The sequence below is a fragment of the Neopsephotus bourkii genome, unplaced genomic scaffold (assembly GCF_033783945.1).
Source record: "Neopsephotus bourkii isolate Nb327-2 ecotype Australia unplaced genomic scaffold, CSIRO-AGI_Nbou_v1 NB_873, whole genome shotgun sequence".
In the NCBI taxonomy this organism is placed as follows: domain Eukaryota; kingdom Metazoa; phylum Chordata; class Aves; order Psittaciformes; family Psittacidae; genus Neopsephotus; species Neopsephotus bourkii.
Window position 1 is genome coordinate 3,384,128 of NW_026901367.1, and position 26,183 is coordinate 3,410,310.

The window sequence follows — 26,183 nt, forward strand, 5'->3', positions numbered from 1 at the left end:
TGGGCCCCTGGGCAGAGCCCCGGCCCGAGGGCCCTGCCCCGCAGGACCAGAGCGCTGCTGCACTCGGGGCCTTTTGTACCACAGGTTCCGAGGGGGCTGGGTGTTAAAGTCACAAATGGCGCTGCACCATGAATTGGTAATGCTTTTCACTTGCAAGCCCTCACCTGCACCGGGCTGTCACTGTGTTACTCTCGCTACTCCTCATGTCCACATTTCACTTGGCCTTTGCTCCCGCTGGCCGCGTTAGAACGCGCTTCCAGTCACACAGACACCATAATGAGGGTCTGAAACTTTTGTTTTCCACGAGGGAGCGGAGAATGAGATGTCAGAGCGGCTCCTGCGAGCGGTAATGCAGAAAGTCATCTGCGAGGTGCTGCAGCCCCTTGTAGGCTTGTTTCAGGCGTTATCCTGTTATTGGAAGCGTCTGATTCACCTTCTGAGCAAACAGAAGCTGCACACAAAGGGAGAGATTTGCTTTCTCCGCTGTGAAAAGCTGCCGCAAGCAGGGGTCCTATTAAGACAGCTGGAAAGTTGCTTCAGCTTGTTACGCTTGTAAGTTTTATTGGTGACTGGTTTTTGATTACACATTTGAATGCTGTGTGTTCCAGGTTGCCGAGTTTTAATTAAAAGGCAATAGTCTTGATGTTAGATCGCTTTGTTGTCCGCATTATGCAGACTATAATGCATGCGAGTGCCGGGGTGAGTTCCTCCAATGTGCATGGCTTATTTAGGATACAGAAGGTTGCACCTTCCAGCACCTGCCTGCAGACAAACCGCACGCTTTCAGGGGATGGGTGTATTACAGCTAGTTTCTTTTAAGGACTACAGTGATCAAATAAATGGGGTTGGGAATAAGGGGGGTGGGGTGGGAGGGGGTTGTTCCCCTCTGTCCTGCAGCTTGTTTCTCCAATCGAGTGTTTTTCTGTAGCCTGGCAGGGTGGCTGCGGTGGGAATGTTGTGTACTGGAAACTCCATAGTGCTGCAGCGTGTCGGTAAAGGTGGGGTTTGGTGCCAACAAGGCTGCAGTCCTGGGGCTTGCTTCCGCCCGCAGTAGCTGCAGCAGTCCCTCAGGTCTACCCAGCCACCACTTTGCATTCATGGACCTAAAAGGTTCTACCCTTAGTTTCAAGCCCTTGAGTGTGTTGAGAACTGTTAAGCAGCAGCGGGCAGATTTGGTCCTCTCTTTGCCATGGCTGTGTACAGCCTGGTTAGTGTGGTGTCGATCTGAAGTGCTGGTGGCCTCTGTGTAACAGCATTTAACCCTGCACACACATTTCCTTAACGTGGCCGTTGCAGTTACGAGGAACGAGCTCTGTATCTCGAAGCAATAATCCAGAACCATAAAGAAGTAATGACATTTGAGGATTTTGCCGCTCAGGTCTTTTCTCCCTCTCCCAGCTACTCCCTCGGTGGAACTGGTGAGTCTCCGCACGTTATTCTTCTCTTTAGCACTAAGAAGCACTTGAGCAGCAGATGTACACCTGTTTTTGGTAGATAAATGCTTGCAAATTTAAGACGACCATTCTTCCCCTGAATCAACTAATGAATATCAAAAGGAATGATGACATTCATTTTAATTTGTTTTGCATCAGAGCTATTCACTCTGCTCCTTTCTTCAGCTATCCTGTTAACCCCCGAATCTAGCAAGGTTAATGAACTTTCTCTCAGTAATGTGCTCTGGTCCATTCAGGAGGGTGCGTTTCTTGCTGAGCTGGGAATATGTTGTTCAAAAGCTATGCCTGAATCGGTGCTTACTTATCGAGAAGAGTTCCTCGCAGTAGAAGCCGTTGCTACTAATGCTAAATGGGGATTATGCTGCCGAGATACCAGGGTCAGGGATTAATGCACCAGAAATGTAAGAGCGGTGCTCTGCGCAGAAACCACAGCAGCCAGCAGTATGCTAACAGATCCCTTCAATACACATGGTCAGGCTGCCTTCCCACACCTGGCCTGGAGCCTGCTTGGGCTGGGTTAATGTATGGAAGGATGCACATATGTGTATACGTGTGTGTATATATATGTATGTACATACACACACATGAATGCAGATCAGCACTCATCAGCCTTGCTGAAAGATGGAGATGTAATGCTGAGCTCTGTGAGCTCGGACGCTAGTGAGCAGCCAGTAAGACACAAACTGCTGCTTTGCTGTGTTAATTGGGTTTAAATAAACGCCTCCTGAAAGGCAGCTTTGACTCTGAAATGCAGATTTCCAGTGCCCCCAAGATGCGTTTTTCCAGCCTCCAAAAAGTGCACGGTCCCCGTGTGCTGGAGTCCCTAACAAAGATTCCTTAATCCCTTTTTTACACTCAGAGGGGAAACTGGCACTTTCTCATTACTCCCTGCTCCTCTTTCGGATTGTTTAATAGATTATTTCAAACCTGTCTAAATGTTGCAGGACATCTGCTCTATTTCTCTTTAGCCTGACTTGTTAGCAAATATCTTCCATCTAAACTGAAAAATTGAAGGAAGAAATTAAATTTACCCAAATAAATCACTTACAAATAAAATCAGGCGTGCACCATTGTTTAACGTTACTGGCTCCGGTCCTGGAGCTCCCGGAGCTTTGTTGGGAGATAAGAGAAGGCTGCAGGGCCGGCGCTGGTGGCCAGCAGCAGCAGGCAGCAGGCAGTGGAGATAAGCAAGCTGGCAGGAGGAGAGGGGAGCTGGGCCATTAACATAATCGCGCCTCTGCTTCCTGGAGAGGCGTCAAGAAACACAGCGATGGCCTCTATTGATCTCTGCTGAACTGGAATACTAAACAACATTAGAAAAGCTTATAACTTAAAGCTTTGATTAATGTTTTCTACATTAAAAAGTAGAACAGCTGTGAATTAAATTCTTTTATACACTCTGCCAGAAGTCTGAGACAAAAAAAATGATGGGTTTCAATAGACGTGGAGCCTGCGTGCCAGTGTTGTTCGCGCTGTGAATCACTATCTGTTGACGCATCAGCAAATCAAAGTGCAGCTCGATGGGTGTATTTTAACTGCCTTGCTCTGTGCATAATTGTATTTCGCTTTCACATTCTTCTTGCGGCACACAGGGATCCTATTATCTACGAATTCAGGTTGACAAACAAGGACACAGTCGTTTGGTAATGCCCGAGTTGTACTTTCTGAAGTCTCTGACACATTTGCCATGCCAAAACTATGTAAGATGTTTCCTAATACGTGCTTTAGTTTGCCAGAGCACTGTTAAGCCAGTAGTACCTGAATGGGGTTTGTGATTTCAGGATTTTATTTGTTTTTAAGAGTAAACCCTGCCACAGTCAGGTCCTGGGTTTTGGACTTCCAAACACCAGAATTTATGTCACAAAAAACTGGAGGCTGGGCCTGATCTCTGGCATCAAACCCTTTACTTCAGAGACTTTCCTCACTTTACCCAGTGATTTACTTGCATCTGTAGGGGGATGTTCCCAAGAGCCGGGTCGGGGGTTCCCATTAGGATGTTTTTCCATCAGTTGCCCAAGGAGCGAAGAGGCTGAATGCAAACTGCAAGGCTCAGGCCCAGGCAGCAGCCACTGCACGGCAAGTTCCCCTCCCACAGCCTTGTGGGGGGCTGTGCACAGATCCCGAGCATCCATCAGCATTTTCCCACCTTTGCTGTGGCACAGAATGGGGGGATGCTGCCAGCAGCATCCAGAACTAAAGAACACAGCAGCACGAGTGCAGCTGGACCAGGTTTGCAGCATCTCTTTATCCCTCCTGGTGATTAGGAATAGGAAGGGATGTAAAACTCTCCTGGAGCTGCTGTCGGTGTGGGCGCAGTGGGGACAAGCAGGACGGTCTCAGCCATGAGCAGCACTGCTCTGTGTTCCGCTGCACACAGCCCGTCCCTCTGTGCCATGGGCACTTAGACCTCCTCCCGGCTTAGACTCACCTGCCCTGCACCTGCAGAATGGGCTGTCTGTTGCTTGAGGGGCAGGGATGGTGTTTCTGTCCATGGGAGAGGGGAATTTCTGTTCTGAAATGGAAAAAATGAACCCCAAAGCAGTGAATGAGTGGAGCTCATCCAGGGCTGTGTTTCCCCTTCTTCAGTAACAAGGAGCTGCCCAGCTCAAACTTTTCAGGTAAAATTCAGGTGAATTTTCCTCCAATCTTAATAGCAGTTACTTGGAATCATGTCATCGCTGCATATACACGTGCGCAAGAGAAAGGGGCAGTGAGTAAGTGAGCTTTTGATTAAAGTGAAGTTTGTTTTTAGCAGTCAACACGGTACAAGAAGCAGATCAGATCTGTGAAATGAATCACGTATCTGGCTGTTAATGACACACGTTATTGGGGTGTTATTAACTGTCATCTATTTATTTGAACTCGATGCTTTTATATTTTCTGATGGTGCCCCAGGGATGCTGCCCCTGGACTCAGCTGGGATGGGGCTCTCTTACAAGGATGCCCTGGCTGTCCCCTTCCACACATGGCCTCGCAGGTGCACGAAAATCATGCAGTTGAGACCCTCTCTTGCTGTTTTCAGAAGCAGAGCCTGAAACTCCCCTCGTGTAGCACAGGGAGCTCCATGTATCTCAAAGGCTGGAAGTGCCTCCTGGTAGGCAGAATGGGCATCCCTGAGCTCATTGAGGGGAAGTGCAGATTAGGAACAAAAGATGAGAATTCGGGCCTTTGTTGTTAAACTAGTACATTACATGCTGTATTTTAATTAGGCTGGGTCTGAGAGTCAGCCCAGGAAATCCTCAGTAATCCAACACTAGTGAATTGCTCTTATCCTTTCCCTCTGCAGATTTCTCTGGGATTCAGGGATGGGGTTTAAGCTGCTATCTTTTCCTGCTCTTGCTCCCTCGGCCAAAAAGAAAAGCAGTTATTCCCCCAAATGCTTGTGTGTTCCTGAAGAAACGCCATCAAACTGAAACAGGCACAAACAGATACAAAAGCATTCCAACTTTAATTACCTCTGGGACTAAAGAGCGCTTGCTGGTTTGTTGGTTGGGGTTTTTTCACTTGAGATCAGCAGCCAGAACGGTGTTAGCCCTTAGGAAATGGAAGTGCTCAGGTGTGCCAGGAAGAGAAAGAGGGCTTTAGGCTCAGAGGGGCAGATTTCTGCTCTGGAGACAGCCCCCAGCTCTGCTTGTCAGCAGCGTGGACATGCAGATGGTGCTCAAAGGGTTAACTGGAGCGGGCACACTTGACTGCTGAGAGGACTGATCTAATCACTGCCATATCCAAGTGCATCTGTTCACCATGAGGTCATCCTTGTGCATGCTAATGATTTGGAAAATAAAGCATAATGCTCGACGTTATCAGGAGGGATAGAGTGTGCATCTTGGCTAGCAGCTATTGTGGAATGAAGCACAGCAGAAGCATCCCAGGGTCTTGCTTTCCATTTCCGTGGTTTAAAGCACTGTTTGCAGTGGAGCGTCAGGAAAACTGTGCTGGAAAAGTCTGCCATGTGCTATCTGTTGATAAATGGATTCTTTAATGAACGTTAGAGCATTGCCCAGGAGCAGCACTTGAGTTGAGGAACTGTGGAGGTTTCCAGCGTTCTTGGTTTGACGCCTGCCTGTGATTTACATAAGCCCAGGACTCTGCAGCCTTTCTCTTGGAAAGGTGACACATGCTCTGCCTTTGTCTCGGGGCTTCTACACACTTACATTCCTTGTAGAAAACCCTTGAGGGTCCCACAAGCGACATGGGCTTTATTTTAGGACACTGATGCCCAGCTGCATCGTTCCCACTTCAAAGAGAAAAGGAGTATTTCAAATGGCCATGTAATTTTAAAATCTGCTCTTTGACAGAAGCAAAACCAACCCTGTTGTCTTAAACAGAGTGGTGTTCTTTCTCATGCTGATACAGCAGTGCTTCTCCTTGGGTTAGCTTGGGTTTTGTGGGGTTTAATTCTCTGTGGATTTCCTTGCAAAGCTGGAGGTGTTTGCCCAGGTCAGGGTGAGACAGGAGAAGTCTCTCCAGGTTCTGTGTAGTGTTTCAGTATATTTTAAAGGAAGCCAGAAGGGGCTGAACATTGAAAGCCACAGGTCTGAAAGGAGCCGCGGTGCCGTGGTGCTGGAGCACGCACAGCACACCCGGGGGTGGGTTGGATCAATGTGACTCTGCGGCCTGGAATGGAAAGATGAGCTGCTGGTGGCTGGGACATGGGGAATCCCAGGTGCTGCTGGCAGGAGAGGCCACAGTCACCACAGCGGGGATGCTGCTGTGGAGCTACACACGGAGCTTGGACACGGGCTTGGACCTCCAAGCTGAATCTGGCCTTTTCCAGTACCGGCGCTGCCCTGGAGCGTGGAGGGAGCACAGGGAGTCCAGTCCTTAGCACGAGCTCATTCCCGGTCCGAGTGAGAAGGAGCATGTGCAGTGCAGGTGCCAGATGACTGCAGAGGGAGTCCAGGCCCTAAACAAAGAGGGGAAGCCGGGGGAGGTGGAGCAGAGAACTGAGACAGCACGAGGATCAGTCCCTCTGCTGACACATGGCTGCTGCCAGCAGTCAGTTTAGCTGGATGATGAAGCGGTGCCCGGGTGGAAGCGCACCCTCCTGCTGCAGGAGCACTGTTACAGCCGCAGGGACAACACTGGAAGCCAAAGGTTCTTCCTCTTTCGTACTCGGGCAGCAAGTGAAGCCCTTTCCCAGGCAGTGGAGTCTCCCCTAATTCATCAGCCAGTCGTGCGTTTAGCAGTCTGAAGGGTTCAAGCACTGTATGAGGGAACAAAAGGAGCTCCTGCATCCTCAGTACTGCGTGGGATGTGCCCTGAGACCCCTCGGGTCCAGTTGTGCATGTTGACAGTGGGATAGTTTACATTTTTACATGAAAGAGAAATACTTTCTGAGTCAGTCAGACTCGGATTGTCCCTGTAGGGGTTGGAACTGCTGTTATTAACCAGGGCAGTCACGGTGAATACCAGGAGTCACTGGGTGGCATCAGCTCTACCCCCAAGCTCCAGTGATTGGAGGGGCTGAAGGAGGGCACTGCAGGAGGACCAGGCCTGGTTGAGGTGGTGACCCCATGCAGGACGGTCAGGAAGCTGCTGTTCCTCTGCACCCCTGCTGTGGGATCTCCCCTCTGCCCACCCCCAGTGAGGACACAGGACACAGCGCAGCACTGGGGCTGGGGCTGCTGCTCCCTTGGGGTCTGCAGTGGGGTGGGATGAGTGCATCCCCAGGCCCGGGGCTGCTGCTCCCTCGGGCTCTGCAGTGGGGTGGGATGAGTGCAGCCCCAGGCCCAGCCTGTGCTCCTGCTGCTTCCCGGTCCAGTGACCAGCTCCGAGCAGCTCTGCAGCCATGACCCATGGCCGAGCCCATGGCCAGCGCAGGATTCCCACCGGCCTTAAGCATGGGATGGGGAAATACTGGTGTGACCTGACGGGCCCTGTGCTGCGGTGGCAGCTCCCTGTGCAGATGCCCGGGCTGGGGGCTCCCGCCTCTGCTCTCCATAGAATTCCAAGTTCTTTGTCCATCATCAGTACCAACACTGCTGTGTCTGTGTGTGTGGTGCAGGGTGTATGTGTGTGTGTGTGTGTGTGTGTGGTGGTGCAGGGTGTATGTGTGTGTGTGTGTGTCTGGTGGTGCAGGGTGTATGTGTGTGTGTCTGGTGGTGCAGGGTGTATGTGTGTGTGGTGCAGGGCGGTCTAGAGGAGTTGTTTTGCTTCCACGAGGGTTTCTCTGCTTCACAAGGTGAAGAGAAATGGCTCAAAGACCCTTCTGCCCTAGAGCACGTGCCCTGGTGCTGTAGAAACCAGCCTTGTTCTGGTCAGTAGATGTAAGATGATAAAAGCTCTCCAGAAGATGACTCTGCATTTAAAGTGTATTTGTATCTGTATTAATAACTGAATTCTTAATCCCCTGATGCAAGGAACATACTTTAGCAGCTTCATCCTTCACCTGCATAAAGCATTTCTACCTGTAAGGGACCATGGAGGCCTCTGATGAGCGTCCAGCGCAGCGTTCACAGATGGGCACAGGCCTGCCTGTTGCGGGGCTCTGCCTGTGCGAGTTCCCCCATGGGTGGGCAGGGTTTGTGTGCAGGGACTGTCCCTGTGCACCCCCTGTGCTGCCCAGCCTGCCGCTGTGGGACGGAGGGAGGGGGGGCATCTGTGAAGCCTCAAACCTTAACCCAGTTTGATCTTTGGAGGCGTCACTGAAGCAAGGGCCTGACGTCCCCCCCACAGCACATTGCCAAGTGCGGCAGAGCTGGAGGTCACGTCCTGGCCCAGCGTTTCCCTCCCTGGGTGTTCAATCCCCAGAACAGCTGGGGCAGGACGGGGCCCGGAGGCACCCGTTTCTCTCTGGTCCATGGGGATACCGGGGTGGACTTCGGGTTCCAACTTGTCCTTACGCTGGTGCCACTCACCGGGTGCCGTGGCCGTGATGCCGTGGCCGGTTTCAGCTGCTGCTGCTCTGACGCCTGTTGTGTTCTCTCCCTTCAGATTAGAATAAGTACCGGTCTGGTTACGGCAGTTGCCGCAGGTAAGAGCCGTGCTTCCCCTGCTGCCGCCCGTGTGCTCCACCACCAACAGCCCTGCTCCTCCTGCTCCTCCTGCGCTCAGTGCTCCGTGCATGGCGGCTCTGCGGCTCTCGGGTCTGTCTCTGCCTGTCCCTCTCACCTCAGCCCCATCTCCCTGTGCTCCCTGAATCCCGCGGTGCCCAGCGCCCATCCCAGCGCCTGCTGCTCCCTCCCCGGTGCCGGGACCTGCTGCTGCGGGAAGTGTTTGGCCGCGGCCGGGCCCGTTTGTGGCCAGGGCACCACGGGATGGGACCGGGGATGGGGCAGCCGCCGGGAATGGGCTGCGGGGCAGCACCCGCCGCGGGGCTCACCAGGAGACGGGGAACGCTGCCACTGGGCTCCCCCTTTCCTTCTGCCGAGCTGCACACGTCAGGCACCGACCCCCGTGAGTCGGGAGCGAATGTTCTGTGTTTGCCACGCTGCTGCCGGGTTCTGACAGCGTCTGATTGCACCCCGCGTGTGCCCCTCCGAAGCACACCCACAGGAGAGGGAACGCGCCCCTGCATCGCTGCACAAGGGAGCCGAGCCTCCGGGGAGCTCCTTCTGCAGCGGCAGCGGCGACGCCGGCTCTCGCAGCCCCCTCGCCCCGCACGGCTGAGCCCGGCCCCGCACGGAGCTGCAGCGCCCTTGCAAGACGCCAAGTAATTATGGCCCGTGCCAGACAGCTTGCAAGTGGAATTACAATATTTGTATGGAGCTGCCTCCTTTGTGGCCGGGCTCACTCCGCAGCTGCTGCCGCCCCATCAATCACGGCGGTTTGGGGAGCTCCAGGCTGGTGGCACAGCTCGGGGCTCGCCAGGAGAGCCGGCACTGCAGGAATGTGCGGCTCGGTGCTGCGGAGCACAGCGAGGTGTGAGCCCTGCTCCCCACTCCCGGCTCCCTGCGCCCCGCTCCTCACTCCCTGCTTCCCATTCCCCGCTCCCCGCTCCCGCAGCCGCCTGCCCTCGGCCCCGGGCCCTGCTTTGTTCTGCGCTTGCATGAATATTGCTCAGCTCGTCTGTTGGGTGAAAACTGTATTATTTGGACCATCTGCCGCGCTGCCGCACCGCAGGAATGTGGAGCGTGACACCTCCCTCACCGCCCTTCCCTCCCCCTGCAGCCAGCAGCACCCAGCTCCGGTTCAGCCCCAGCCCGGCACCTCCGCACTTGTCACAGAGGTGCCTGTCCCGCAAAGTCAGGGTTTCCACCTCCTTTAACGCGCTGGTTCCCCCCAGTCCCGCGTCCGCCGGGACAAAGCAGTGAGTGCAGACTGCTTTGGACGTGCAAACGCCGGTCTGTGGCTGGCGGGGCCCGTCCGCGTTGCCTGGGTTGGCTGCAGCCCCAGCAGTGCCCGGCTCACCCAGGCCTGGGTTGGCTGCAGCCCCCGCAGTGCCCGGCTCACCCAGGCCTGAGGCTCCAGCCAAAGCACAAGGGCTGAGGGGAGCCCTGGCAGAGGGAGCGGAGCGCACCCCATGCGCGGCCGCCTCCGAGGGCTCTGTGCCGGGTGTAAGAACACGGAGCCCGTGGAGCAAAGGCAGCGCCAGAGGAGCCGGGCCGCGGCTCCTGCTCCCCTCTCACACCCATTGTTCTTCCCTCCGCGCTCATCACGACCTGTTCGGCCCCGGCCGCTGCTCGTCAGCGCCTGTGGCGGAGTCATCGCAATGAAACCTGGTGGTGCTGAACCGTGAAGTGCCGCAGCTGCGGCTGCAGCCGTCCCAGCCCACACGTCACGGTCCTGCACGGGGGGGGCAGGTCACTGGTGCGATGGGTCCTGTTCAAGAAGTGGAACTAATCAGAAAAGATTGGGATTCTTTGGGATTTTTATCAGGGGCCAAGATGCCTCCTGGGCAGGGTCCCATAGAGCAGTCACACTGTGGAGACTCATTTCCAGCTCCCTGCAGGAGATCAAATACAGGAGAGCAGTCAGAGACACAGCAGACGAGTTTTTTACAGCACATGCTTGAAAGAAGCGATTTTGGAGCTGTTGGGTGGGAGCTGTGAGTGGACAGGGTGGATGCTCCCGCTCCCCGAGGCGGCACCACCAGTGCAGGGGCTGCACCAACCGGGGCACCAGGACTGAGGGGGAACACTGCTGGGGGATGGTTGCAGGAGCCCTGCTTCTGCAAGCTGAGAAAGGGAAATTCCTCATTTCTCCAGGAAAGCTGGGAAGTGTCCTCAGCTGCCTGGGTCCAACTCCATAGAATCACAGAACCCCAGCCTGGGTTGGGTTGAAGGGACCTTCAAGCTCCTCCAGCTCCAACCCCTGCCACGGGCAGGGACCCCTTCCACTGGAGCAGCTTGCTCCAAGCCCCTGTGTCCAACCTGGCCTTGAGCACTGCCAGGGATGGGGCAGCCACAGCTTCTCTGGGCACCCTGTGCCAGCGCCTCAGCACCCTCACAGGGAAGAGCTTCTGCCTAAGAGCTCAGCTCAGTCTCCCCTCGGGCAGGTTCAAGCCATTCCCCTTGGCCTGTCCCTACAGGCCCTTGTCCCAAGCCCCTCTCCAGCTTTCCTGCAGCCCCTTTAGGCACTGGAGCTGCTCTCAGGTCTCCCCTTCAGGAGCCTTCTCCCCTCCAGGCTGCCCCAGCCCAGCCTCTGTTCACACCTGCCCGGCTCTCCCCAGGGCTGCTTGGGAGGGGGGGGAGGCGCTGCCTCTGCAGCCGCTCTGTGCCTCCCCTCACGGCGCTCTCTGCTCTCCTCTGTTCCAGGCTGCCTCAGCACCAGCGCCAGCGCCGACCTCGAGGTGTCCCTGGGGGGGGCTGCGCGGCGCTCGCCCTCGCCGCGGGGCTCCGGGACCTGCACACGGACCCCTGAGCTCCTGCTCCTCGGACGGGCTCCGCTCCCCGGCCCCGCAGCTCCGGTGTCTGCAGACGCTGCCCGTGACCGGACGGCGCCTCCGTCACGACCGTGTCCTGCTCCATCGCTTCCACCGCAGAGCAGAGGAAGGTACCGGCTGCTCCCACCACTGGAGCAGCACCAGCCCCACAGCAGCACGCCTCCTCCCCAGCACCAGTGCACAAGAGCTAGTGTCACAGCCAGAGGACACGAACCAGCACTGATACCTGTTACTTAGCATAGCTTTAGAGCGTTGTGTTGGTCATCCCAGCCAGCACCTGGTCCTGTGCCAGGGCATTGTCCCCCCAGATGGGGTTTTCACATGCGTGGCCACCCAACAACCACCACCGTTCCCATGACAGCGAATGGAGGACGGGGATGCTGCCCAGCCCATGTTCCACCTCTGCTCCCCAACTGTTGTCTGCTCATCCAGCACCAGTTCTGTGCCTGTAGCTGGGAATTAGTAACCATCATCACAGTGATTTCCCAGAGAGACAGGAGGGTGCCGCCAGCCTTACACAGTGGCAGCACCTCCATTAGCTCCAGTTTTATTGTGGTATCTTGTGCAGGGTCACACGTGTCAGTGCCTTGTGTGTGCAGCCGCCCCAGCCCATCGTGCCAGTGGAGCAGCAGCTCCTGTTCTTGGTGCCCATCTCCCATGGGTGCTGTCTGGTCCCTGGTGGCAGTGTCCTGGGCACCCTCCAGCGCTGCTGCCCCACTGGTGGTAGCCTCTGAGCTGCGGGGCTGCCACTGTGGACAGCAGCGACTCCTCAGCTGCAGCACCATTGGCTGCGATGGCGGCTGGAACCAGAGGAACAGACACAACCCAGTTCCCTTTGAAGAGCAAAGGCCACAGCTCACAGCAGCGACCTCCTGGGGGACCACCCCCAGGCACCGCAGCTGGGCCCCGCTCTGCCCCCTGCGTTCTCACTGCTTGGAACAAGGGGATCTGCAGGTGCTGTGTGGGCAGAGTCCTCCCGGCACTCCGTGGCCCTGGCACTGTGCTTCCAACGGGAGCTGCATTTCAGGCTCGGGGGTTCAGGGGTGCCGACGCCTCAGAGCTAGAACCTGGTGGTGTAAAGATGAAACAAACCCAGCAGAAACTCAGGGTCTGCCCGATTGCTGTTGCTGCCTCCCAGCCTGGGTTCCACTGATGGTGTGTCAGTAACGGACAGCAGTGTTTAACTGTGCTGTTTTCAGGGCTGGCTCGCTCCCAGTTACCCAGTACATGGTCTGAAATCACTTTCAAAGGTCTCCTGAGCAGGGGACTTGCCTCACTTAGCAATACCCATCTCTAATTCAGGGAAGAACTGAAACACTGATGGAAATAAAATGGTATTTTCCTGATGTCAAAACCAGAAACCTGTTAATTTGTAAAGTTTGGCTGTGGTTTTGTACTGACCTGGTTCCCTCACACCCCAATAAACTCGTGCTCACAGCAGCCTCGCATGAACAGGGAGGGTCTGTGCCTGTGCCGGGGCCATCAGCAGCCCCTTCCTTGGGGTGGGACTGGGGGGACATGGGACGTGCTGGGCACTGGACACACTGGACACGCTGCCCCCAGCCGTAGGCTCAGTGGGGAAGATAACATGGGTGTTGGGCTGGACCCGGCAAGGGGCTTGTGGTTTCCCAGGAGCAGCATCAGAGCAAGGGAGGAGGATTTTCACCTCCTCTTCCACAGAAAGTCAGTGCAGAGCTGTGCTCGTGTGAAAGGCTTGGTGCTTCCTTCACTGTCCAGAAGGATGGGCCACCTGAGAGAGACACACGAAGGGTTCTTGAGATGCAGCCTTCGAGCTCAGCCACACACACAGAGCGCGCCCTGCGGCAGCAGCACCCGGCTCCCCTCCCTCAGCCCATCCCTTTTACCTGGGGTGTCTTTGGTCGCACCCCCTCCCCACGATGGGTCCTTGGCTGCTGCACGCTGCCTTGCATCACACGGGCACAGGAGCACACGTGTGTGGGGTCAGTACCTCCAAAGCACCGGCCCATCGGCCTCCATCCTGCTGCAGCTCCCGGTGCTGACCCCGCGAGCAGACCCTGCAATGGGTTAATTTGCTAATTACAGCCCATTACACACCCCCCCCCCAGACATGATTTATGTCCCGTTCATCACGGAATGCGCAGTGAGGAGGCTTCCCTTGGCATGTGCGAAGCCTCACTGCGGAGCAACCTGCGTGAACATCGGACCCAGCACAGTTCTCGTGTGGTTTTCTACTCTATGGGAACGTCCCTCGAGGAAGGAAAGGGGGTCTCTGCTCTGTGCCGGGGGGTTACGTGCCACCACCCGCTCGTGCCAGCGGGAATGCAAGGGGGTTGTCGGGCAGTGGGAGAAGGCACTCGGAAACGTCCATTCCTGCGCTGGAGAGGGGCGGCAAAGGCGCCCCTGCAGCTGCTTTGGGCACGGTGGGGAACGGATCCAAACGGCTCCGGATAAACCCCACCCGCAGAAACACCCGGACCCGATCCCCCGCAGCCGGCGGCCCCGGGATGGCCTCACTCGGGATCCCTGAGCCCATCCCGCAGCACGCGGCGGGGGCGGCAGGAGCCGGCTGGGGCCGGGGGAGGAACGCACGGAGCCTCAGACCCCCCCAGCAGCAGCAGCAGCAGCAGCAGCAGCAGCAGCAGCAGCAGCAGCAGTAGCAGCAGCAGCAGTAGCAGCAGCAGCAGTAGCAGCAGCAGCAGTAGCAGCAGCAGCAGCAGCAGTAGCAGCAGCAGCAGCAGCAGTAGCAGTAGCAGCAGCAGCAGCAGCAGCAGCAGCAGCAGTAGCAGTAGCAGCAGCAGCAGCAGCAGCAGCAGCAGCAGCAGCAGCAGCAGTAGCAGCAGCAGCAGCAGCAGTAGCAGTAGCAGCAGCAGCAGTAGCAGCAGCAGCAGCAGCAGTAGCAGCAGCAGCAGCAGTAGCAGCAGCAGCAGTAGCAGCAGCAGCAGCAGCAGCAGCAGCAGTAGCAGTAGCAGCAGTAGCAGCAGCAGCAGTAGCAGCAGTAGCAGCAGCAGCAGCAGCAGCAGCAGCAGCAGCAGTAGCAGCAGCAGCAGCAGTAGCAGCAGCAGCAGCAGCAGCAGCAGTAGCAGCAGCAGCAGCAGCAGCAGCAGCAGCAGCAGCAGTAGCAGCAGCAGCAGCAGCAGCAGCAGCAGCAGCAGTAGCAGCAGCAGCAGCAGTAGCAGCAGCAGCAGTAGCAGCAGCAGCAGCAGCAGCAGCAGCAGTAGCAGTAGCAGCAGTAGCAGCAGCAGCAGTAGCAGCAGTAGCAGCAGCAGCAGTAGCAGCAGCAGCAGCAGCAGTAGCAGCAGGAGCAGAAGCAGCAGCAGCAGCAGTAGCAGCAGCAGCAGTAGCAGTAGCAGCAGCAGCAGCAGCAGCAGCAGCAGTAGCAGCAGCAGCAGCAGCAGCAGCAGCAGCAGCAGCAGCAGCAGCAGCAGCAGCAGCGGGACCGGGCACCCGCAGGACCTCGGACAGGCGCAGACAGACAAATAACGGGAATAAAATAGCACAATAAACCAAAACAACAGTAAAAATAATTATAAAAACAAATGAATTTATACTCATGCACAGGCTGCTTAACCTTTCGTATGAATTATTGCTATTATCTATTAATAGGATCCATATTGTATCATTAAATAAACATAATAATTACACATATCATGCTACAATTATATGCTATAGTATATTTAATTAGTGTCTAACAGTTAATATATCTATATATGTATATCAGGCATAGTATATATTACAGGTATTAAATATACATGGATATAATGCTTATATAATCAGCATAATATATACTCTACAATCGATGCATTAGGAAGAGCATCATATAATGCATATAATGAAATATATACATTATTCTATAATATAGAGTACACACTATGCACTACATGCTCCGTTACATATTATTAATACATTATATTGCTATTAATAGTCACTATATATTTACTAATTTTACCAAAATATGGATTATAGATTACATCTATACTCTATATTACATATACATGAGATATGTACATGTGTATCTGAACACATACCTAGTATATACTCGAGGTACATCAGAAAACTGTAGTTCTATAAATCATCTCAGCAATGCCTGAATTATACAGTGAATATATAACCCCTGCTACCACATCAAGTGTAATGCCTGTCTAATGCCCATCACAGAAGACACAGTCCATAACTACCAGTTCTGGCTCACGCATAACATATATGTCTAATAGGTATGTTACACCTGCACTTACACACAGACCTGTGCATGTATGTATGTACACATGCACGTACACAACGCGCCCTGTGCAATGGTACTAAAATCCCCCATAAGACAGTATTGTTTGCTCACATGAGCATTGGATCAAGTACCTATAACAATACATATAATGCACCTGTAGTATTACATACTGTGTATGGTGTGTTAGAATATGCCTTATACAGTAAGCAATAATTTATAATGTGCATTGTGTATGCATATTTATATTATTCTATGTTATGCAGATGTATTATGGGTAATGCATCACACACGTAACTACATACTGCTAAATGCAGAGATAATCGATAGAGCATACACGGAGATCCAAGGATCACAGGCTCTCTGTTTATTTAGGGTTGTCATTTATTACCCACAGCCAAGTCTGTCCTTCCCGTGCGCACCCGCAGGGAGTGGATCCAGCGCCGTGTCCCACGCGGTGCCTGCCTGGGGCTTGCCTGGGTGCTCTTGAGCTGTTCCAGGCGGGTCCCCTCGGGAAAGCTGTGGCGTCACCGGTACCGCAGTCACTGGGCGCTCTGGTGAACACATCAGCTGGTTCCATGGGGCAGAGCTCTGCTATGGGCTGTAAACTACATTGAATTAAAACCGTTTAAAGCCATAATGAGGCTTTTTATCTGCATGGGAGGATTCCAGACCTTGGAATGAGATGTGCAGAACACAGGACCCAGCCACCCTGCTCCATCACCCATGGGAGATGCTGGGGGCTCGAGGGACTCGCTGCAGCAGCAACGTGGGCCCAAAACACCCCCCGGAACCCAGCACCCTCACAAGAGGGTGATGTGACAGGCTGGGACTCGCACCCCACGGTGCCCCACACCATCCCATGGCACTGTGTGCCCTGCTGGGGAGGGCCAACCCTCGGCTCCATGAGCTGTTTTCCCTCCTGCCAGCTCATTACGCGGGTCTGCGTGGGGAAGAGCTCTGAAAGGCAAAGCCAAAGCCCCGTCCCTGCCCATTCCTAGGCCACCAGAAGGTGCCCGGCGAGGCCAGGCTGTCCCCGGTCAGGGCCCTGTAGCTCCTGGAACGCACCTCCTGGTCCCTTTCAGGTTGCAAAGAGCCGTCCGGGCCCGTGTGTGTGCACATCCCTGTGCGGCCGGAGAGGAGGGGGGCTCCTGCTGACTGCACACAGCTGGACGCTGCCCATGTGCCCGCCGGCCCCGTGGGCCAGCAGCCCCCGTACGCTGCCCTTCGCCCCAGGGGACACGCAGCGGTGCTGCCGGTCGCTCCCGTAACATCCCTCAGACACCCGCAGGCGCTCGGACCTCCCGGCCCCGCGGGTGCAGCCCCAGGACACCAAAGCGGTTCCCCCGTTTTGCAGGAGCCCCGTTTCCAACGCGCTCCGGTGTCACCGCTCCTCACTCCGCCCCACACGAGCAGCCTCCACCGCTCACGCTCCCACGGGAGGACGCGGGAACGCGGGGGGCAGTGGCCACCCCCATGGTCCCTACGGACCCGGGGATGACGCTGATCCTGACCGGCTTTACCCGGCCCCTGCCGAGACAGGCAGGGATTTACCTGAGCGTGGAGGAATCCGCCAGTGTGGAGCTGTCGGTTGGGCTTTGCCAGGGTACAGGCTGGGAGCACCCAGTGGGGTGGAGCCTCTGGGGCACCCCGATAGGTGCGCCGGGCATCACTCGGGGAACCGTGGCTGCAGTCTGCTGGAGAGCACTGGGAGCCCCTCAGGAGCTCCTGCCTGCCCCAGTGGTGAGAGCAGCCTGGTGCGCGCTGTGGCACACCGGCTGTGACAGCCCAGCGCCAGGGAAGCAGGAGGAGCAGCCCTGCACTTGCAGCCCGCTGAGGGGCTGCTGCCCGCACCTCTCAGGCTGCGTTCTCTGTCTCACTGTCACCCATTTACAGCTCAGCCTGCAGCCGGCTCCGGGACACGGGAGCTGTGTCCCGGGAATCCAGCAGCAGGAGCACGCTGCCCTGGTGGGTTTCAGCCCTACTGAGCAAGAAGGTTATAAACATCTTTAGGAAGATTTTCGTTCTCTAGAAGCGCTGCTTTATCAAAACCACCCCGGGGCTTCTCGGGCAGCTTCCAGGAACAGCTCCCGGCGGTCCCCTGCCTTTTCCGAGGGAACAGACGAGAGCGAACGTGGCAGCAACAGGTTCCAAACCTCCCCCAGTGCGTAAAAGCCTCAGAGGCGTTTCCATCCTTCCGCGTGTGCCAGAACCGCCCGCTCGGTGCCCCTCGGCCCTCCTCGCACGGGGATGGGGCAGGGTCTCGCCCCGGGCCCCCGGGCAGAGCGGTGAGGGGAGGCTGGCTCCTGCTGCGAGGGGAGCGCCCAGCACTCAGCACTGCAGGGCTCGCACGGGCCCCGCACACACCCGAGATGAGAACATGCTGATAAAATAATGAAGAAACTCCCTTTTGGCCAAACGTGGGGAGTCCCCTGCACAGAGCGAGCCCTCGGGCCCTGTTTGCAGAGCGGTTTGTACAGCTCCGGACAAACGGATGCTCCTCAAAGCACCCCCAGGCTCGCCCTGTCCCCGCTGTGTGACACGGTCACCTCTCCCCCCGCAGGGTGACCCGGGCGCTGTGCACCTTGTCCTGCCCCTGCCGTCGGAGGTTCTTCACCCGTCGGTGTGAGCCCGGTCCCGGGGGCAGCCCTGGCGCACCAGGCTGGCAACACTGAGGACACTACAACCTCCCCATGCACCCAGCACCAGGCATCCCCTAGCTCCCCCAGTCCCACCCGAGGTGCAGCACAGCCCCAGCCCCAGCCCCGGCCACAGCAGCACGCCTGCATTGGAAAATATTTTATTTGAATAGTAAATAATTATACAGTTGAAACAGTTCTATTGAAGCACTCTATAAATAGCTAACAGTTAAGAAAATAATGTGTGTAGAAAAAGAGATTGCATCTAAAAGTAAGAGCTGTCGGTTGCACAGGATCGAATGGCCAAGGTCGTGTGTGTTCTAGGTATAAAAGTTAAAACCTTTACAGCAGATCCCTTGAGGAAAAAAACAAACAAACTCTTCTAAAACGCACAGTGAAATGGCAGGCGGGGACAAAACCAGCGTCAGAGCATCTGCGATCAAATAATATCAATCTTCATAATTAATATAAATAAATAACGAATAAATAACATAATTACTCAAACCAACATATACAGATAGTCAACTCGTGAGCTACCTCGGGAAGGGCAAACCGAACGGAAACAGAAGGTTGGCATGTCACAGTTAAGGCAGTTTCTACAGCATCTTCTGGAGACCATCAACAGCGGCGTCAAGGCATCGGCGGCTGCGGGAACGGGAACCCTCGGGCGGCTCCTCCGGCGGGTCCGGGGTCCCCCGACGGGCGCCGAGGCGAACCAGCGGCCGGACGGAGGGAGGGACCCGGCGGCGGGCGCGAAGCCGGGCTCCAGCGGTTCACCAGCCGGGTTAAAGCTAATCGTGTGTCGGCCCCGGGCCGTGCGGGGCGGGGCGGTGCGGGAAGGCACGGGCGGCTCTAGCAGGCGGGCCGCAGCGGCACCTGGAGCAGGATGACCTGCCTGTTCTCCGAGGGGTGGCACTTGTTGATGTGCCGGGTGAGGCCGGGCGAGCTGTAGAAGGTGGCCGGGCAGTACTTGCAGGGGAAGACCTGCGCGGCGTGCAGCAGGCGGAGGTGCCGCTCCTGGCTGCTCTTGCTGGGGAAGGTCTCCCCGCACACCGGGCACAGGCGGCACTCGGCGGGCGGCGGCGCGGGCGGCTCCTCGGCTGCGGGCTCGGGGCCCGGTGCGGCTCCCGGCGCGGGTGCCGGCGGCTGGTGGCCCAGCAGATGCTTGCGCAGGTAGGCCTGCCGGCGGAACCGCTTGGCGCAGCGGGGGCACTCGAAGAGCCCCTCCTCGGAGCCCGCTTCCGAGCCGCCGCCGGGGCTCGGCGTGTCCCGCTCGCTGCCGCTGCCCGCTCCCGCCTCCTTCGGCGGCTCCTCCGGCGGCGCTCGGCCCGGCTCGGGGCCGCTCTTGGCGGCGGGCGGGCGCGGCTTGTGCCAGCGGCGGTGCGAGGCAAGGTTGGCGGGGCAGGAGAAGACCTTGTCGCACTCGGGGCAGCGGTACTCCACCCGCACGATGCGGGAGCAGCGGTGCTGCGCCAGCGCGAACGGGTCCCCGTACTCCTCCTTGCAGAGCTGGCAGATGAACTCGCCCAGCGGGCGGGCGCAGCCGCCCCGCGCCCTGGCCGGCGCCTCCACCGGGCCCTCCTTGATGCGCAGCCCCAGCACGGGCGACGTGGTCACCTCGTCCTCGAAGGTCAGCTTGCGGATCGCCTTCGCCTTCTTGCCCGACGGGGCCTTCTGCCGCCCGGGCTCCGCGGTGCTCGGCGGCCGCTTGGCGGGCTGCGGACGGGCGGCGGCGGCGGGCGGCGCGGCCGGGGCGGGCGGTGCAGGGGCTCCACCGGGGCCGGGCCCCGCGGCGGGCGGCTCTGCGGGGCCGGCGGCAGCGGCCCAGAGCTTGAGCTCGGCCGGCGCGAAGAGGAGCGGGTCCATGGTGGCGGGCACGGCCGGCGCCGGGAAGGACTCGGCCGAGACGGGCGAGCCCAGGCTGAAGCCGCGCTCCAGGTACTTGTCCCTGCTGACGGGCCGCGTGGGGCTGTACAGCGCCTGCACGGCGGCATCGGGCGTCCCGCACGGCACCGTGTTCCCCGGCGGCGCGGCGGGGCGGGCGGGCGGCGGCGGCGCGGGGCTGCCCGGGGGCAGCGGCGCCCCGGCGGGGTCGCGGCAGCAGCGCGCGCGGTACGAGGCGGGGGCGGGCCGCCGGCTGCGCTTCACCAGGAAGCCCCGCGGCATCTTGGCGCCGCCCGCGCGGCGGCCCCGGCCCTGGCCCCGGCACCCACCCGGCACCGGCCCCGCCGCTCGCGGAGCCCGGCCGCGGCCGCGCCGCCTTTAAGCGGGGCCGGGGCCATTGTTCGGGCCGGCGGCGGCGGCGCGGGCCAATCAGCGGCGCCGCGGCGGGCGGGGGGCGGGGCCGCGTGCACCTGAGCCCCCGCCGGCGGCACGCGCCCGGCCCCGCCCCCCGCACGCTCCGGCGCCCGCTGCCGCGCGGGGCGGCACGCGCGGGCCTTTGTGTGCGGCCCCGGGGCGCGCGCTGCGCTCCCCCCCCCCGCCGTGAGCCCGGTGCGAGCGGGGCGGGACGGGGGGGGCGGGGAGCCCGGTGCCGGCATCAGGTGGCGCGCGCGGGAGCGCTGAGACTGGGCCCGGCCCTGCCCCTGCCCCTGCCCCGCCGCTGTGTGCGGAACGGACCCGCGGAGCCGCAGCCCCGGGCACCTGTAACGGCAGCGGAGGGGCCGCACAGCGAGCACACCGACACCGCCCGCGCACGGCAGCCGCGGCACTGAGGAGGGCAGCGCTCGGTGCCGGGTGCCGGTCCCGCTGCCGGTGCGGTCCCCGCGGCAGGTGCAGCCCCGCTTTAACCCTTTGTCGGCGGGGGGGGCTCTCGGCTGCGCGCTCGCAGGTGGCGCCGCGGCGGGGAGCCCGGGGGGGGGTGAGCGCCCCCTGCCGCGCGCAGCCGGCCGGCCCCGGGGGCGCGTGCGGGCACCCCCCCCCTTTGTGAGGGGCACGCGGGCGGCACGCGAGTGAGCGGCCCCAGCCCCCCCGCGGGCCCCGCGCGCCGCCTTTGTGCGCCTCATTAGCATAAAGCTGCGCGAGCCGCCCGGCGGGCGCACAAAGGGGCGGGGGGGGGGCGCCCCGGCAGCGCCCGGGGCCGCGGGGGGGTGCGGGGTGTGTGTGGCCGCCCCCCCCCCCGCGGTGGGACAGGCGGGCGGGGGGCGGGGCGCGCGCCATTAGCATACAGCTGCGGGCCGCCGGGCACGCGCCGCCCCCCCGCGGGGCTCGCACCGACACCGCCGACCCTGCAACCCCCAGCCCCGGCGGCCCCGGTTCGAGACCCCAGAGCCCACATCGAGAAACCCTGCCCAGAGCTCGCACCGAGAAATCCCCTGCCCAGAGCCCACACCGAGACATCCCCTGCCCCAGAGCTCGCACCGAGGTACCCCCTGTCCGGGCTCGCACCGAGGGTCCCGTCCTCCCCGTCGGGGCCGCGGCCGTCACGGGGCCGAGGAGTCGGCGCCCGCCGGGCCGGTGGCTGCCGCCTCACCTGCGCTCGGCGGGGCCCTGGCCGGGTAGTACATGGGCAGGCTGCGGCGGTGGCGGCGCAGGAAGCGCAGGACAGGGCCCAGCAGCGGCTCCGGGCAGGGGCTGCTCTCCGCGGCATCCTCCGGCAGCGGCCGGGGCACCTGCAGGGCACAGTGCTCGGTCAGCACCGGGCGCTCCGGGGCTACAGAGGGCCCCTGTGTCCAACCTGCCCTTGAGCACTGCCAGGGATGGGGCAGCCACAGCTTCTCTGGGCACCCTGTGCCAGCGCCTCAGCACCCTCAAACCCACCATCAGTATTACCCTAAATGCACGAGACATTCCCAGCTCCTGTGGGAGCCAGCAGTGTACCTGCACTCAAACACCCCTTGCAAAGGTGTACTTCCCCTCTTTCTGACGTTTCATCCCTGGTTTATCTGCAGGCTGAAGCGAGCTGGGATGTGAGTAACAGGAACCAGGCTGGACAGGGCTTGGAGCAGCCTGCTCCAGTGGAAGGTGTCCGTGCCCATGCAGGGGGTTGGAACTGGATGAGCTTTAAGCTCCCTTCCAACCCAAACCAGGGTTGGGATTCTGTGATTCTGTGTAGAAATACAGCCAGCCCGAGGCACTGAGGGCATATTCCGTTAAGTGCATGGTACTGACTGTATCTGGCAACATGCCTACAAGGAACACCCACGGAAAACCTAAATTTGACATTTAGCATATATGGGTGAAATCACAGTGAAGAAAAGCCAAATAAAATACAAAAAGCAGCGAGGTGTTTGCATTCAGATGCAGGCACCATCACCTGTGTTCATACAAAGGAGGCAGGGGACGAGCATCTGCATGGCCATGGCTGTGGCACATGCTAGTTTGTGTGATGGAAACGGGTGGGCACAGCCTATGCCCCATCCCTTTGTCACCTGCTTGTGTTTGCAGTTGATTCCCTTTGGTTTCTGCACTGTTAAAACCTCCAGGAGCTGTTGCTGGAGGAACTGCACCACATTAACTGTGAGCAACAGCAGCAGGAGGGGAGGGGAACTGGTCCCTAACTGAGGGCTCAAGCACCTCAAGATGTTTGAGGTCCCGCAGGAATCCGTCAGGGCTGGGATTGCTCTTTGTGAGTGCAGCCGGTTTTGGGTTTGGAGCAGGCAATGCTGTGATGCTCAGATGCTGTGCCCCTGCCTGCAGTACTAGGGGATGAGCTTTAGCAAACATTTTCATGTCATCCTCACTCAGCAAATCCACTTATCACTAAAGAAAGCCAGTTGCTCTCATTCTTGGCTACAGAAGGCTGCTCCCTGTTGAAAAATGTGCTTCTCCTGGGCTCAGCTGGGACAGGTTCGGGGTGGCCTGTCATGCATTTGTACCAGGAAACATTAGTAATGGGGGGAAACAGGGCAAGTGAGCCCTGGTTCTGCTGGGTGGTTGCACTGAACTACATGTGGGACACAGAAATGCCATGGAGGAAAACAAACCGACCTGAAGTTCTACTGGCAAACTGCAGATGCACCCAGGTAACAGCAGGAGCTGTGCATGGCGAGCACTGCGGGCGCGGGACCCGCTCGGGCTGCCCAGGGAAATAGCTCAACAGAAACCTGGGGCTTGAGGGGAAAGACAGAGCAGAAACCGAAGTGAACAGCACCGACAAATGACCCCGCTGATGAACGTGCCCGCCTGCTGCTTGCCTTACCTGCTCCGATAGGAGGGCTTGGCGCAGTTCCTCCTTGAGGTCGATAAACCGATCGTGATAGATGGCCATGGACCAAGGCTCCCTGAAGAACCTGCTTAAAAAAGAAGAAATTTAGTTATCTTGTGAACCTCTCATTAACCACTAATAAAGTATTTACTTGTTTTTTTGCCTTTATAAATGACAGTTCTGGACCCATCACGATCGTTTGTTCATAAAATGCCTCCTGTAACAGCATGGTCAATCAATTCTTTTAATGGATGTTCCTGATGTACAGCCAGCTTCAGTAATTACATTTAAAGTGGCTTAATTCAGAGCTGTGGCAAGACCCAGTGAAGAATCCTGATTTTATCAGAATTTAAAAGCCTGAAGACCTGTAAAGAACGGTGTCTCCATTATCTGTCCTCATTTGAGAAAAGCAGATTGCAGGATTAACTGAACTGCTGCATAAACAAATTAAATTTGTGTAGACAATGACACAAATGTTGTTCATCATTAAGGTTTCTGGATTAATAAAGGCCAGAAAAACAGGCCACCGTGGTGCTGCAATATGTTCTTTGCACTGGTACTGAGCTAAATTGAACCTACTCTAGGAGGACGCGCTTGTAACTTCTTCATTCATGGCAGCACCCTTCTGTGAGAAGCGGGGAAGGGATGGAGGGGACCCGGCTGGAAGTGGAGCCCCAGGCTGCGGATGTGACCGGAGGCAGCAAGCTGGGACTGGGGTTACTGCTCTCTCTAGGACAAAGAACTATCTCAGCTTCAGGGAGATGCTCTGTGTGTAACTGTTGTCAATGCCTCTGGAGTCGGGGTGCACCGTGCTCACCCCGCAAGGACTGGGAGCTGTCAGCAGGGTCCTGCAGGAGCTCGTCTGGGGGGGTGGCTGCAGCCAACGTGCTCTGTTTGGGTGCTGCTGCTGGGAGCATGTGGATGCTGTTGCCCCGCTGAGCTGCCCGGTCCTGAATGAACGCTGGGATAAAGCAAAAGGCACCCCACGTTTAATCATTCTGCTGTCCTTGTGTGCAGAAACTCCCGTGCGGGTTCTTGAGTGCAGATGAGTTGTTCATTGCTGCCCAGCAGCAGGATCCCCCTGCTCTGAGAGAGGCAGCAGCGCTCCCGCATGACCCGCACTGGTAATGATGCTCTGTACTCCTGCAGAACCGTCCTGCTTCTGTGACATCCCATAGAAGCTCTTCTTCACCTCACTGCTCCCCTTCACTATCGTTCTCTGCACCACCAACTGCCCCAGCGGCCTCTCCCAGGCTTCAGCAGTGTCCAGCACATGGCTGGATGTCCTCACAGTACAAACACTCACTGGCACTAATACAAAGGGTGAGCAGCAGCTCAGGGAGGGGATCCTGCCCCTCTGCTGTGCTATGGGGAGACCCCCCCTGCAGCCCTGCTCCAGCTCTGGGGCAGCAGCACAAGAGGGACGTGGAGCTGTTGGAGCGAGGCCAGAGGAGGCCATGGAGATGCTGCGAGGGCTGGAGCAGCTCTGCTCTGGAGCCAGGCTGAGAGAGCTGGGCTGGGGCAGCCTGGAGAAGAGAAGGCTCCTGAAGGGGAGACCTGAGAGCAGCTCCAGTGCCTAAAGGGGCTGCAGGAAACCTGGAGAGGGGCTTGGGACAAGGGATGTAGGGACAGGCCAAGGGGAATGGCTTGAACCTGCCCGAGGGGAGACTGAGCTGAGCTCTTAGGCAGAAGCTCTTCCCTGTGAGGGTGCTGAGGCGCTGGCACAGGGTGCCCAGAGAAGCTGTGGCTGCCCCATCCCTGGCAGTGCTCAAGGCCAGGCTGGACACAGGGGCTTGGAGCAAGCTGCTCCAGTGGAAGGGGTCCCTGCCCGTGGCAGGGGTTGGAGCTGGAGGAGCTTTGAGGTCCCTTCAACACAAACCAGGCTGGGGCTCTGTGAAGCACCGTGTTCTTGCCATGGGGCTGCGCCCAGCCTGGCAGTCTGTGGTAGCACATCACCACGACCAACCAAATTCATTTGTATGTGAAATGTTGGAAAAGATGGGCTCAGCTTTACGTGTCTTTAATTATTATACACCCAGAGCGTGTGCAGAAAGCTAGGGAAGAACAGGATGTTCCCCAAATACGTAAACCGCCTTCAGAGGAACCCTCATCCAACACAAACCTTTAACTCAGCGTTGGTACAGAGAGCAGAGCAGGGAGAAGGGGGGTGTTGTACAGGAATGCGTTCAGACTAGTTTTACTGATATGCCCTGCTAAAAGGCCGAACATTTTGTCTTCAAGCTGGCATCTTCCTTTCAGTTCTAACCCTGGTAAGAGGATTTCATCTCCTGCCTGCTGCACATCTCCCAGCATCCCTACCTTGCTGAAGCTCACCTGCCTCACTAAGGTGTTGCATTAAGTGATTATGAAACGTTTCAGGGATGCTGCATATTCCTGCTGCTGCCTGCTCAGTCCATAACTGCAGTTTCAACCATTCCTGCAATGTTACAGATTTGGAGCTCAGAGCCTGACATGTGTCACCCAGTTTGCAGTGTTCAAGGCAAGTAAGATGTCCTTTCTGGAGGCACAGAGAATGCCTTGTTGGCATTTTCTACATGGGTGCTGAGGAGCTGCCAGTGCTCAGCACTGCCTCCCAGGTGCCCTTTACTTCCCCTGCAGAATGTGACCAAGGGCAGTTTGAAGAAAGGCTCCACAGCAACAGCTCGCTTTCTTCGCAGGCTCTGTTTTTACCCGTTTATCTCGTGTTGAAATCCCCTTTCCACAGGGCACGTGGTGGCTCTGGGGACCTCCATACGGCAGCTACAGGGAATCCCCATCATGAGAAAGCCCATTTGAAGCCAAACCAAGGCGATGCCTTAGCGAGGCTCACTTCAGGTGTCAGCAGCAGGCCCTCGGGGCAAGCCGGAGGAGGGTCTCCAGTGCAGGGCATGGGGCCTGGGGTGCTCCCAGACGGGGCACT

General features: G+C 57.9%; 4 protein-coding genes across 12 annotated transcripts in view; 1 reads left to right on the forward strand and 3 right to left on the reverse strand.

Moving 5' to 3' along the window:
- RALGAPA2 (Ral GTPase activating protein catalytic subunit alpha 2) overlaps window positions 1-11,193 on the forward strand; it is a 113,460-nt gene extending 102,267 nt beyond the window's left edge. For 2 of the 5 annotated variants that reach the window (XM_061356919.1, XM_061356923.1), the window contains one exon: window positions 1,297-5,768. In XM_061356919.1, coding sequence (XP_061212903.1) covers window positions 1,297-1,498 — 202 coding nt within the window. In that variant the 3' untranslated portion in view covers window positions 1,499-5,768. Of the gene's footprint in view, window positions 1-1,296; window positions 5,769-8,390; window positions 8,607-9,518; window positions 9,538-11,152 lie in introns of those variants that run through there. The other 3 variants (XM_061356921.1, XM_061356922.1, XM_061356920.1) reach the window with 3 other exon arrangements.
- A 2,664-nt stretch (window positions 11,194-13,857) lies between these two features.
- LOC133214190 (antifreeze protein Maxi-like) lies at window positions 13,858-16,956 on the reverse strand. The gene is made up of 2 exons (XM_061356939.1): window positions 16,909-16,956; window positions 13,858-14,715 (listed from the first exon to the last, which is right to left on the reverse strand). The coding sequence occupies exons 1-2, from the start codon at window positions 16,954-16,956 to the stop codon at window positions 13,858-13,860; spliced, it is 906 nt and encodes a 301-aa protein (XP_061212923.1).
- Window positions 16,957-18,269: 1,313 nt separating this feature from the next.
- INSM1 (INSM transcriptional repressor 1) lies at window positions 18,270-20,306 on the reverse strand. Its single transcript, XM_061356945.1, has one exon. The coding sequence runs from the start codon at window positions 20,281-20,283 to the stop codon at window positions 18,970-18,972; it is 1,314 nt and encodes a 437-aa protein (XP_061212929.1). The 5' UTR covers window positions 20,284-20,306; the 3' UTR covers window positions 18,270-18,969.
- Window positions 20,307-21,515: 1,209 nt separating this feature from the next.
- CFAP61 (cilia and flagella associated protein 61) overlaps window positions 21,516-26,183 on the reverse strand; it is a 107,714-nt gene continuing 103,046 nt past the window's right edge. For all 5 annotated transcript variants that reach the window (XM_061356925.1, XM_061356926.1, XM_061356924.1 and 2 more), the window contains 2 exons: window positions 23,258-23,348; window positions 21,516-21,728 (listed from right to left, as the gene is read on the reverse strand). In XM_061356925.1, coding sequence (XP_061212909.1) covers window positions 21,540-21,728; window positions 23,258-23,348 — 280 coding nt within the window. In that variant the 3' untranslated portion in view covers window positions 21,516-21,539. The remainder of the gene's footprint in view (window positions 21,729-23,257; window positions 23,349-26,183) is intronic.

What these genes read in the sequence shown, in the direction of transcription:
- LOC133214190 (XM_061356939.1), bottom strand. Translation starts at nt 16,956, where the DNA reads ATGGGGGTGGCCACTGCCCCCCGCGTTCCCGCGTCCTCCCGTGGGAGC. An exon ending in CCGCGTCCTCCCGTGGGAGC is followed by an intron (nt 14,716 to 16,908) that starts GTGAGCGGTGGA and finishes CGCCTGTCCGAG; the next exon opens with GTCCTGCGGGTGCCCGGTCC.
- INSM1 (XM_061356945.1), bottom strand. Translation starts at nt 20,283, where the DNA reads ATGCCGCGGGGCTTCCTGGTGAAGCGCAGCCGGCGGCCCGCCCCCGCC.